The following is a 13,627-nucleotide window of genomic DNA, read 5'->3' on the forward strand; positions in this document are numbered from 1 at the left end:
TTTAACGATTCCGAACCCACTCTTTGGAATGTCTGGATACGCCACTGACATGAATTTGGACTAATTATATACTCTGCATAAAACTAATTATATAATTGTAACTTTGTGTTCATTTGTGAGACAGTTGGCAGCAACATTGAGTGGTGTTACTCTTTGATTGACACGTGTCAGTTGTAATGGATATTGGCGGCAAGTGGCAGCTCGGTTTCAGACTTTCGGCATTCATGCAGCCCCAATGTGGTCTTCACATGGGCCTACACAGCTTAGCCAATGGGCTATTGGGCCTTTTTGCCAATGAGAGACGACACGTGGACCTTGTCTTTTCTTGCTGACTCAACGTGGCCAGCATATTTGTTTTTTGGGCCTATGATTGGGCTGAATTTGATGATTGGGTTGTACTGGGCCAATCTTCTTCCATAATAGAAATTTATTATGTGTAAATTAAAGTAGTTTTTGAGTCATGTAATGAGAGTGCATGTTCTACAATGTTAACTCATTTTAAACGAGTTTAAATAAGTTTTGATGAACTACATTGAGTTTTGATGATTTTAATTTTTCAAGAATACAACTTAATTGGTTGAATTGTTCTTAATTATAGTGGATTAAAGCCTTATAAGGGCAATGCATGAGAAATGATGATGGAAATGAAGACTTAGGGCCTGTTGTCTTCAGATTATTTTCAGTTAAGTTTAATTCTTAATTTCCTTCTCTTATAAAATATTCAGTTCATCTGAGCTCAATTTAGTCAATCAGAACAGGCTCTTAGGAAGTGGCTAGGACGGAAGCTTGTGAGCAAGGTAAATTAACTGCTAGCAAGTGGCTAGTTGGAAATTAGGAATGAATCAAGGTGCTCTGCATTGTTTTACGCTTGTACTAAAGGTTGGTCAAAGTGGTGATTGGTGACAACTAGACTTGTCCATTCAGATCAACGGGTCAGATTTGGGTTAAATTTCGAGTTGTTTAGTACGAGTGATTGGGATCGTTTACATCATTACAAAATATGATAAATGGGTCAAATTAAATCGATATTGGGTCATTTGGGTCGGATCAGGTTGAGCTCTCATTAACTCGGGGTCTTCTCTCATACTTGAACTAGAAAACGAGTCTTTTATTTGACAAATTTGCAAAAGGTGTATGTGAAATTGTAAACATGTACTTGCCTTTCGTAAAAGGTGATCACCTTAACTTTTGCAAAACTTTTTGCTAACTTCATAGAATCATAGTTGCATTATTTTGCAATTTAGTTTGTTCTTCTGGTTAAATGGCGTGTGGTGTTGATGGGGATCATCCGGTATACTTTTTTCTTTTTGGTTTAATTTGTGCTTTGTTGTTTTTCAATCCCTCATAGACTTAAGTTGTAATTTGCCTTTTTGTTTATTGAACTTCTTGTCCAACAAAAAAAAAAAAAAAAAAAAAAAAAAAAAAAAAAAAAAAAAAAAAAAAAAACAGAAAACGCTAAATTAGAGGCAGTAGGCTCGCATGACAAAATTTCAACAATAACTCAAATACACATATTTAAAAATGCGTAGTTGACAGTTGAAATAATACATACTACATTAGCCCCGTGCGATGCACGGTGATCTATACTTATAAACTAAATTAGCCCCGTGCGATGCATGACATAAAAAATTTCTTTGAAATAAATATATTTTATATATGTACCTCATATGAGAAAAAAAAATATAGAAACATAATCATTAATTGCAATGGTATTTACATCTAAATAATTTTGAAGATAGTAAAAATTTAACCAAATTATACAATACAGAGTACTCTTAAACTAGGAGTAATTATATTTGGAAGCCAGATAATTTTTTATAAAGCCATAATAATGTAAAAAAAATAAATAGAAAATAATATAATATAATAATTGTCTTCAAAAAATAATATACTCCGAATATATAATTTAATAATTTAAGGTAAAATTTAAGAAGGTTTCAAAAAATAAGTAAAAATAAAAATAAGAATATGATGTCAGCAATTGATTTAGGAGGGCAATTTTTTTACCGCAACTTGACATTTGTACAATTTAAATAGGGGATGATGTCAGCGGTTGTTACTTTAGTTATATTTATAGATTTATAGATAGATTTGTTGTATGGGCTTGCACTAGTAGAAAAATTCAAAAAAACACCGGTCAATGGCCACCGGTTTTTGAAAACCGGTGGCTTAAAAAATGGGCGGGATAGGCTAATTCACATTGCCACCAGTTCAAACCGAACCGGTGGCATAAATGGTAATTGCCACCGGTTTGAACCCGTGGCAATAATCAATTTAAAAAAAAAAAAAAATGCCCCCTTTATATTCTCCAAACCCTAGCTTCCTCATTTCCCCACTCCCTCAGCCGTTCTTTCTCTCTCCTGCTCTCCCCTCTCTTCTTCTCTTTCAATTCATCTGATCTCCTTCTCCAAACCCTTCTCTTCTCTTCTCCTTCTCCCTTCGATCTCCTTCTCCCTCTTCTCTTCTCCGATCCCTTCGATCTCTTTCGTCTCCTTCTCCCTCTTCGATCTCTTCTCTTCTCCCTCTCCCTCTTCGATCTCTTCTCTTCTCCCTCTTTGATCTCCTTCTCCCTTTTCTCTTCTCTTTCATTTCCATCATCACCAAGACCACCACGAAGACATGCAGCGGCACGAGCCACGAGGTTTGTGTTAATTGATTTTGTGATTTTTTGTGCTTAATTGATTTTTCGAAATTTATGGATTTAGTTGATTTCGAAAGTTTTGGGCTTAATTGATGTTGCATGTATAATTCATTTTCTGGGTTTGCTGGGTCACCTTGATTTTCTGGGTTTGATGATCTTCGAATGTTTTGGGTTAGGGGTTTTTTGGGTTTTGTTTTGTTAATTAAACGAATTTTCTGGATTAATTAATTATTCTTGTTTTTTTTTTTTTTTTTTTGTCGAGTAATTTTTTTTTTGTCAAGTAATTTTTTTCTTGTTTTGATGATCTTTGAAGGATTCTGGGTTTTTTGGGTTTTGTTTTGTTAATTAAACGACTTTTTTGGGTTAATTAATTTTTCTTGTTTTTTTTTTTTTTTTTGTCGAGTAATTTTTTTTTGTCAAGTAATTTTTTCTTGTTTTGATGATCTTCGAAGGATTCTGGGTTTTTTGGGTTTTGATTTGTTAATTAAACGAATTTCTGGGTTTAATTAATTTTTCAGGTTTTTTTTTTTTTTTTTTTGTCAAGTAATTTTTTTTGTTTTAATTGATGCAGGTTAATTGATTTAGATCTTAATAACTCGAAGAATGAAGATGATCGAATATAAGTTGAAGAATCAAGATGTTGTATTGAGGTTTTTCATTTTAATGTTGTAATTTATTTTTTTGTATTATATTGTAATTTTTTTTTTTGATTTATACGTTGTAATTTGTCATTTTGATGTTGTAATTTTTTTTTTGATTATATGTTGTAATTTTTTCGAATATAATGAATGAAATTGGTCAATTATATTTAAATTTGATGTTATTATTTTTTTTTTTGAGTTAATTGGTCCATTATATTTAAAGTGAAAAAGACCAAAAAAAAATAATATATATATATATTCCTATAATTGCCACCGGTTAACCAGTGGCAAATGTCTGCCATCCCCCTAAAAATAAAAACCGCCAAATATAATTGCCAACGGTTAACCGGTGGCAATTATTTATTTTGCCACCGGTTTTGAACCGGTGGCCTTTTGTTCAAGGATTTGCCACCCCCCAACTGACCACCGGTTCAAAACCGGTGGCATAGGGGGTTTTGAACCGGTGGCCAACTAGTATTTTCGCCTAGTGTTATTTAGGATTAAGCTCCTAAAATTAATTTGGCATATGACTATCAATTTGACCTATGTCTCATGCAAGTTAATTTATATATTTTATTAATTTATTAATACTCATGTTAATGATTGTATTGGAAAAAAAATTTGATTTGTGTCAATTGTGGGCTACTTGGGGTGTATCATGTATCAACCTAATTGTTTAAAATTTAACCTATTGGAATTACCCACATGGTTAATGTGCTATTTAAATGGTTTTAAATCATGAGAAAAGGGTCGTGAATAAATATATAAGGTGGGAAGTAAGAATTGAAAATCTATTAAGTCACTCCGTATTAATCTTTTTTTTTTTTTTTTTGGGGAATTTTACTTTTTAGACATAACACAAGACTTATACTTTTTAAAAATAGATATAACACAAGAATTACACATTTACACTTTCTATAATATTATCCTCATATGTGGGACGAAGTTGCTTCGTGGTTAATTTCCTTATGCCTTTGAATTTCAAAACCCTAAAAAGAGTAACGTCGCATACATCCAAAACAGATATTGTGAAATTTAGCACTACCTCAAATCGAAACAAAATAACTCGAAATTGTGCATCAAGTGTGACTAAGTAGGGTTTTTTTAACTTGACTAATCCAGTTCAAGTGTAAACCCGTCACGAGCACATGACTCGACACGACCCGATTCATATCATCGGCAACAACCAGCGAGCACATATGGATTCAGCTGAAATTTGAAAAACATAAACACTCTCCTGGCGGGTCAATTGAATTAGAAATCCCGAATTCCGAACTCAAATTTACAACACCCAGTAAAAGTGTTCCCGCCCCAACAATTGAAATCGCCTTCTTCTTCTTCTCCAATCCCCGCTCTTTCCCTCTTCCACACTTTCCATTTCCAAACCCTTCTAAACCCTCTAATCCAAATTCACCCACTTTTTTCTTCCTTCCATTTTCCCCCAATTTTCCATTTTTTCCGCGCGAATTTCTACAGTGCTCAACAACCACTTTCAATTGTCGCCGTTTTTCCAGATTTTCTCTCTCCAAAGGTCAGTGCCCTCAATCGATTCATCTGTAGTCGTAAATCCTTGTAAATCAGTTTTATTTTTTTTAGCAATTATATTGATTTCGTTGTATAAATTTGCGATTAGGGTTTAAAAATTCTATCGATTTCATATCTGGGTTTTTTCTGGGTATCGCGATTTCATATCTGGGTAGCTTTTTTTGAGGAGAATAAATTAATGGGGGAAGATAAATCTGGAAAGTTACACGACAAGGAGAATCGTCCTGTACTGGGTAATATCACAAATCAACTTGGAAAACGAGGGTTTTCTTTGATTTCTCGTAGTCCGCCTTCTAAATCTAAGAGCAGTAATAGTCAAAATGCGGATGATACAGATAGTGATTCTAATTTCTGGAAGCAAGTTTCTTTGGTTATTGAGAAATTAGAGAAAGAGAGGAATGGTACTCCGGCAAAATGCCCTAAAATTGTTAATGAAGTCGGGTTGTCGCCGTTGAGGGGCGGCAAGACTTATCGATTGCTTAATACTTCCGGCGATACTCGAAAGGGTTTGCCTAGTAATGTTGCTAGTAAGTGTAAAGAGACGGCTAGTTCTGCATTGGATAGCATAGATTTGGATGCTGTTAATGTGGGTGAGACTGTGAAAGAAGGTTGTGTTTCGGAGGTGAAAGCCGGTGAGAGCTCGAAATGTTGTGAGAGGGATTGTGTTGAGGGTGGGAAGGAATGTCAAGGGGAGGAAGTTAGGGAAATTTCTGATTCTGTGGGAAATGATTGTGCTCATGAAGTGCTAGGTGGTACCGGAGCTGCGAGTGACAATGGTATGGATGCCGGTGCTGAGTGCTTGAAAACTAGTCAGTCTGAATCAGTTGTGAGTTCGAGATTGAACGAGACTCAGGAGATGAAAGGATTTGGATTGGAGAGATGCACAGCACTAAAAGAGGATGGTAGTGGTGTAGATTTACTCAAGCATTGCTCATGCTCTTTTTGTACAAAAGGTGTGTGCAAGCTATATATATTTTTTAATGGCAAATCGAATGAGATAATTCTATGTAATTAGTGGAATTGATTTTGTTATTGATTTGTTGGATAACAGCTGCTTATATATGGTCTGATCTGCATTATCAGGACGTGAAAGGCCGGATTTCAGGTAAACTCCATGCCATTTTATCTATTACTAACAGTTTGATTGCTTGACACAATAATTTTCAATTACTAACAGTTATAGTTCAATTATTCTCAGTAATGGAGAAAAGTCAGAAGGAAGCAAGCAAGTTGGCTCAAAAATACTCAGCAGAAAATGAAATTGGAAGCCATAGCCAAGAGAATTTAAATAATGCCACACAAATAGAGACTGATCTCATGAATCATTGGAGGTCCCTATTTCTTCACATGGAGGATATGTACGTTAATGAAGGCAATCAACTAGTAAGTTTTGTCATACTTTGAAATAATGTCTGAATGCTTATATTAGTTATATGCACTGCATAACCATATGCTATGTTCTTTCTTATACTCGTATCTTATAATTCTGTTGATCTATTTGTTGCAAGTATATTGACCCACCATCTATAGATTTCTCGTCTTATTTACACATTTCATTTTCTTGCAGCAAAACAGTTTTCTTGCATTGAAAGATTTAAGAGAGGACTATAAGATGAATCTAGAGATGATCAACGGAGTGCCATCGGATGTGCAACAATGTTCGTCAGATACTTCTGATCGTACGATAGTCTAGGAAGTTTGGCCTCTGCAGGTTTGTCTTGTTCCTTCCCCACATCTCAACTTAGGATTGTTTAATAGCCCAAAGCACAGCCCTCCGTGATGTCATTAGCGTCTGTAGTAGCTGTATCAATGTAATACTACAAAATTATGCCAGTAACACAATTTGCTAAAGGTGATAATGGAAATTGTGTTACCAGGTTAATGCTACCATCCTTATTTGGGTAATGAATTTGAGTTGAGTTGCATTCCTGTTCTCCTTAACCACCCTGATAAAGCATGAATCACGCTGTAAGGATATACTCGCAGTTTAGCGCAAATAAATGCTCATGACTTTAATTTATGTGAATGTTCTTTCAAACATTTTCTGAAAGTTCAGTCGGATGTCCAAGAGTTAGATTACAATGTGTAGTGAATCCTGCTTTGGACCCTCTTTTGGGACTGAGACTTTTTCTCTGAATTCCTAACACTTGTTATACTCATATTGATGGGGCTCAAACAATAAAAAAAACAACTGTAAGAGGGAAGGTGATTCTGGTGCTCCTGTTATTGCATGACAAGTAGAAAATTCAGGTGTTTCATTCCCAAATCTTCCTCTTTTAGTTAGTAAGTGCTCTTGTATATGCCTCAAAAAAAGAGAAATGTCGTACGGGTTTACACTAATTGTTGCGGTTTGTTTTACTTTGGAGTTTTCACTTATTTTCGATGAGAATCTGGTTACAGGGATAAGTCTCGTATCTTATGTAGTACTCGTTATTTCTTTCTAGTTTGTTGGATAATACAGTAGTTTTTTCTTGAAAATTCTGTATGCTGGTGAATGAGCATCAATGACTACTTTGTGTTGATTCACTGATACCTAGTTTTCTTACTTTGTACTCCACGTATGTTCTCGCTGTGGAGTAAATCAGGTAGCTATCTAGGCTGAGGTTATGCTCATTTTGGCTCTTCAGCTTTTGTAGGAATTGTACCCAGGGATGGGCATGGGCATGTGGACTCTAAAAATACAGACCCTTTACTCAATCCAGTGAGTCTCAATTGGACCCAGACCATATAATATGGGGTGGTTCCAGCTGAGTTTGGATCAGGTCCTGGATAGTTTGACACATGCCCATTCCTATATGTACCTCTCAATCTCTCATGTAACGAAAAGTCGAATAACAACTGTTAGGATATACCCTTGAATCATATTTGCTTTGGACTTCAAATCTGTATTTGCTTGTTGGGCTGTACTTGAATATGTTGGGTCCGGATTTTCTTGTACAACTCAACATGGAGTTATTTTGGGCAACTTTTAGGGGGTTTGGTTTGTAGATTTTTGGTATGAGTATGAGATATGAGTTTGTAGTAATTTAAGAAGATTTTAATTTCTAAACCTATACCTCAAACCAACAATGGGGTTTAAAAATCTGAGGGGAGGTGTGTATTACTTAGCACTAAACTCAAGGTACTTCGTACCGAATAAAACAAAATACATAATGTACGAAGAATCAAGTTTCAACCCCATATCACCCTATTTTCTATTTTGATTTTAAACTTATACGGAGTACCATCTGTTGAACCAAACAACCTCTTAAGTGTTTCAAAAAAGATGGGAAAAAAAAAATCCTCTTAAGTAGATTTGTCGAATTGGGCTTTTCGTTGATTAAAGATCTGGTATAATCAATTCAAGTCATTTCATATAAAGGTTGTGAAGCCGTGTAGTAGATCATATTTGTCCTAATGCAAGTCAAATGTGTTTAATGTTTTTTCGAGCCATAATTTTCGTTGATTAAAGATCTGGTATAATCAATTCAAGTCATTTCATATAAAGGTTGTGAAGCCGTGTAGTAGATCATATTTGTCCTAATGCAAGTCAAATGTGTTTAATGTTTTTTCGAGCCATAATTTTTAATTAGCAATTTGATCAAGTTAGTTTTTAACATATCGAATATGGAATAAGGAGTATTATAACAATGTCTAGTATTATTCTTCAGTTTAAAATAAAAGGGGGGTTTTATTTTATTATTACGTCTATAAAAAGGATTAATACAAATTACTCTCCCTGCCGTCTTATAATAAAGTAGTAGCCTAGTAGGTATGAGTGGGAAATGGCTATGACTAGCTTATCTTAATGATTGTTGGATAGTCTTCTAATACCCGTAACCTATTTGACTTGGCTTTTTCAAGTGATAATATAGAATAATGCGTGTCAACTCCACTTAAATTTGGCTGGACAATAATGCTTCATTTTTCATCTTACCAACATCTATACTACTATTGCGGTGTTGGACGTAAGTTTTTTTAATTCATTTTCTTTGGGTGGATCATGAATAAATAATCCATCAAGTCAACCATTTTACATTTTTATAGGTTGAGGATAATGAGCCAACTATAACATCGCTTAGAAAAAGTGTTCACTGTTTTATTTCAATATTAGGTTATGATCATTACGTAGGATCATTAATTGATTAAGTCTATTCACTTTTCCAATAACCTCTTCTATAAGATTGCATTTTTCTCATTTTAAATTACGAAGTACATGTTTAAGGTTATATGGATTAACATACTAAACTCTTTATAACACAATGAAGAGTACTTGCTTAAAAGGATAAAATTATTTTTTATCAATATTAGGCTCCGTCTTTCAATTTAAAAACTTTGGGTACTCCAACTAAATTGAATAAATATAAATTTTTTGATTCTATAACTATTGTAAGAGTAATTTGTTGGAATCATGCTAAGTCCATAATAACCACTCATAAAGTCATAATTCATAATAAGTTAATTAAGTTTTCATATTCCATTGTACAATTTTTTTTTTTTTTTTTTTTTTTTTTTTTTTTTTTTTTTTTTTTTTTTTAATTTTGAAACCCGTTTAGAACCAATTTTATTAATCAATGGACGATTTGTCCGATGTAATCTATTCTATTGTACTATACTTATTTTAAAACTACTCTTATTAGGAGAATCAACAATATGACTGCATTATAGTTTTTTTTTTAGATGGCCATAGAACGAACTTAATTGAATGTGTAAAATTAGGATGACAGCTGTTAATATGTTGAAATATTATTCGTAATTTTTGTCGATTGTTCACACAATCACACCAGAATTTGAGAAAATGTATAATTATTCATAAACATTTAATTTTATGTAAACAAATGCATAAAATTACAGTACTTAGCATTATAAGAATACATTACGAATGAATCAATTAATTAAAGAAGTGAGAAAGGACTTTCCTCCCCAAAAAAAAAAAAAAAAAAAAAAAGACGAGTTGACAAAACAGGAAGAGTAATTGTTAAGTAAAGTAAAAGAATAATTCTCTCTCTCCATTCCCTTCCCACGGTTGTATATGAGTCATATGACTATATATAAGGCTATCTGCCCTTCACCACTCACTACTACTCTCAAAACAAACCAATAACCAAATTAACGACTTTCTTCATTCTCTTTCTCAAATCCTTAAATTTCTTCAATCTTAACTTGAAATACTTACAAATTTAGCATGGCTACTGCTTTAGATTTCTACAACAATAATACCAACAAACCTCTTCTTTTGAATCCTTTAAAAGAAGAACAAATCAAACTCCAAACACCCTCAAACTCATCTCTGTTTTACTCTTCATATCCTTTAAACAACAACATTTACTTGTTTAATCAAGAGTTAAATCAAATGGGTATTCCTCAAAACCCTTCAATTCAGCTTCCTCCTTCTTCAAGTTCTAATTATAGAGCCAATCATCTTCTTTCTCCTAAGCCAACTTTGATGAAACAAAAAAAATCCACAAAATTATACAGGGGTGTAAGACAAAGACATTGGGGAAAATGGGTAGCGGAGATCAGATTGCCTAAGAACCGAACTCGGCTTTGGCTCGGAACATTCGAAACAGCCGAAGAAGCTGCCTTAGCTTATGACAATGCGGCATATAAGCTTCGAGGAGAGTTTGCTCGTCTAAACTTCCCTCATATTAAGCATCATGGAGCTTATGTAACCACCCAATTTGGTCATTATAAGCCACTTCATTCTACTGTGAATGCTAAACTTGAAGCTATTTGTCAAAGTTTGGATATTTCCTTTAAACAGGGGAAAACAGAGGAACCCTGTTTTTTCCCTGTTTCTTCCTCTGTTTCTTACCAAATTGAAGAGAATGCCTCATCAAGTTCTTCTCAAGTTTTGGTTCCTAAAGCCGAAGTTTTACCAGTGGTTTCTGATGATTCATCTATGAATTCGTGTTCACCGGAATCCGGCGTAACGTTCATTGATTTTACTGAATCTTCTTGGGATGAATTTAATAGTTTCTCATTGAACAAGTTTCCTTCCTTTGAGATTGATTGGGCTAATATTTGATTCTTGCCTTTGATTCTTAGTTCTGCAAATGGGGTTTTTGTGACATTTGCAGGGGTGGCAAGTTGTTAATTTTTTTTTTTTTATCATGTCATATTGTCAATACACTGTATTAGGATCTTACTTTAAAATTTGGTTGGGTAGAAATTTTTTATCTGCTTAATCAAAGATAAGTTAGGGTTTCATGCTTTTTCATTTTTAGTTTTTGGAAGGCTACTTTAGTTTCATATTGTAAGTTATTTACTTTATATTAGTACAAATGTTTTAATGTACATCATGTGTTTTGCTTAATAATGTTGTCATTTTGCTAGCTTTTAAAATTATAACTTTTTTTTTTTGTTTTTTTTTTTTTTTTTTTTTTTTTTGCGGCCGGTCACATCATGTTACCACTTGTAAAAAGAACAAAATAACTCCTTCAACATTGATCGAATAACTCTGTAATATTGATTAAATAATTTTGTAGCATCGATCGAGTAACTCTTATAACATAACGAAGTAACACCTATGATGACTTGCCACATATAAGAATTTGCGTTAAAATTACACCAATTTTCTTTTATAAGTTTATTTAATAGGCCACAACATTTTCTTTTCCCGGGCAATGATAATATCTGGTAATACCAAAGTTATTAAAATCGGAATTCTACTTTGAATCGGAAGGGGCTATCAGAATCGAACTGTAAAATTGAATCGTAGAACCGTAAAATTTTTCCCGGGCAATGATAATATCTGGTAATACCAAAGTTATTAAAATCGGGATTCTACTTTGAATCGGAAGGGGCTATCAGAATCGAACTGTAAAATTGAATCGTAGAATCGTAAAATTCTACCGACATGCATAATCAAGAGGTCAAATATAAATTTAATTAAATATATTGAAATTATGAGTTTGAAACCTAATTATTGATAGATAATAGTTATTTACCCATTAAGCAATCACAATACTTGACGATATATATTTAAAAAAAAAAAAACCAATACAAACATGTTTTAAACTTGTAAGGATTTCGTTAGTTAAGAAAAATATGTAAAATTGAGTAGAATCGTAAATTGAATCGTATGACGTACATGAATCGTAATATCGTAAGATTCTAAGATTTAAATGGGGATTTTAATAACAATATGTAATACTATTTTAGTTTATTTAACAAATTTATATAATGCACTTAGATTTATATATTTGATGACCAAAGGATTAAAATTGACATATAGATAAAACATAATTATGAAATTCTATTACAAAATATGATCAAGACTTATAGATCTATAAATTGCCTGCTTAAAGGCGAGATTGATGGTTCCAACCACCCAAATAGCTTTATAGGAGCTTTTTGGGTTCATGGGAAGTATCTCAAGCTCTTTCTTTTCAAGGCTAAAAAAGTCTAAAGTTTTCAAAATTGAACGTTATAATCCACTGCTTTGGAGCTTAAAAAAAAAAAAACAAAGTTAATATTAAGGTTGTATTTTATGACCATACTCCGTAAAAATTTGTTTGAAATTTATTTTGTTTAAAATAAGACAAAGTAAACAAGGCCTTACATGAATCAGCTTTCTCGAACGTATCACTATTAAAACCCAACAGATAGCTTTTTTATTGAATCAAATCCGAAATTATTTGTCAAGAGTTAGAACTTAGATGCATATTATTTACGAAACACCCTATAAGGCACCCTATAAATTACCATTATGTCTAATTTGTCTATTAGCCATATGAAAAAATATACGGAGTTCTTGTATATCATAATATCAACACGATATATTTTTTTTTTTTTTACGGGAACAACGATATTGGACAAATTAAATGTAATTCAGCATATTTTATTACCCTAAACAATTAATGCGGATGGGTATACACTCATATGTGGATAAGTGAATTGAACCTTTCTGGAACATGCAATTCAACATACTAACATGCTCATGCTAATATTTATAGCAAGGGGGGATGTCCCTATGGCATCTGTGTAAACTGTGAAGCCCAATGCCCTTTAATTACACAATTTTCAAGCATACAATTATACAATACGATCTATGAAAAACAACAATAACATACAGATTCACGGTTGAAGATAGATGTAGAATAATAATTTATGAAATGCAACCTTTTTAAAATCAGCAACTTGAAGGTATGGAGATATGACAACGTTTGACTCTTTTTCCAAAGGAGTCTCTCTATATCAACATAGATTTGTAAACTTTTGCCAAAGAAGGCAAACGATTAATGACCAAGGAGTATAAAAATCTTCTAAGAGTTGTAATGGATTGAGTTGAACATGTATTTCGTGATCATTAAGAAAAATAAAATAAAATTGCTAGAGGATGAAGGGTTTTGTTGTCAGCCTAAAGGTCTGTTCTCTTTAATTTAATTTCAATTCAGTTTAATTTAGTTCCTAATTTCCTTCTCTCATAAACAATTTAGTTCAGTTCAGCTCAATTCATTAAATAAGAACAGATCCTAAGTTTATGGTATATTTTATGAAATAATCATTTGAGTCAAATGTTTGGTGTTTTTTCTTCGTGAAATAGTCATAAATAGTATCATTATGTTTATAAATGATTGTGAATTGAGTTAATTGTTATATTCACCATTAAATCAACTAGAGATTAATTAAATGATTAAATAACATCAAAAAAATAGATAATTTTTCTAATTAAAATAAAACGGGCCGTAATATATTCCTAGTAACATGTACAAAGTAGAAAGGTACAACCGCGCCAAAGAGTAGAAACCATCTAATAATGACTTGCGTACAGTTAGCAAGTATCATTGTAGTCTTGTGGACGTTGTAGTAGGACAAT

At 32.9% G+C, this 13,627-nt stretch overlaps 2 protein-coding genes across 2 annotated transcripts; both read left to right on the plus strand.

Annotated features, from left to right (window-relative positions):
- The first annotated feature begins 4,469 nt into the window (after window positions 1-4,469).
- On the plus strand, window positions 4,470-6,768 carry LOC145563185 (uncharacterized). The gene is made up of 5 exons (XM_081623621.1): window positions 4,470-4,813; window positions 4,916-5,780; window positions 5,879-5,932; window positions 6,026-6,210; window positions 6,395-6,768. The coding sequence occupies exons 2-5, from the start codon at window positions 5,006-5,008 to the stop codon at window positions 6,518-6,520; spliced, it is 1,140 nt and encodes a 379-aa protein (XP_081479747.1). The 5' UTR covers window positions 4,470-4,813; window positions 4,916-5,005; the 3' UTR covers window positions 6,521-6,768.
- A 3,142-nt stretch (window positions 6,769-9,910) lies between these two features.
- LOC145563186 (ethylene-responsive transcription factor ERF060-like) lies at window positions 9,911-11,108 on the plus strand. Its single transcript, XM_081623623.1, has one exon. The coding sequence runs from the start codon at window positions 9,992-9,994 to the stop codon at window positions 10,832-10,834; it is 843 nt and encodes a 280-aa protein (XP_081479749.1). The 5' UTR covers window positions 9,911-9,991; the 3' UTR covers window positions 10,835-11,108.
- The last annotated feature ends 2,519 nt before the right edge of the window (window positions 11,109-13,627 follow it).

This window comes from Chenopodium album, chromosome 10, assembly GCF_948465745.1.
Source record: "Chenopodium album chromosome 10, dcCheAlbu1.1, whole genome shotgun sequence".
In the NCBI taxonomy this organism is placed as follows: domain Eukaryota; kingdom Viridiplantae; phylum Streptophyta; class Magnoliopsida; order Caryophyllales; family Amaranthaceae; genus Chenopodium; species Chenopodium album.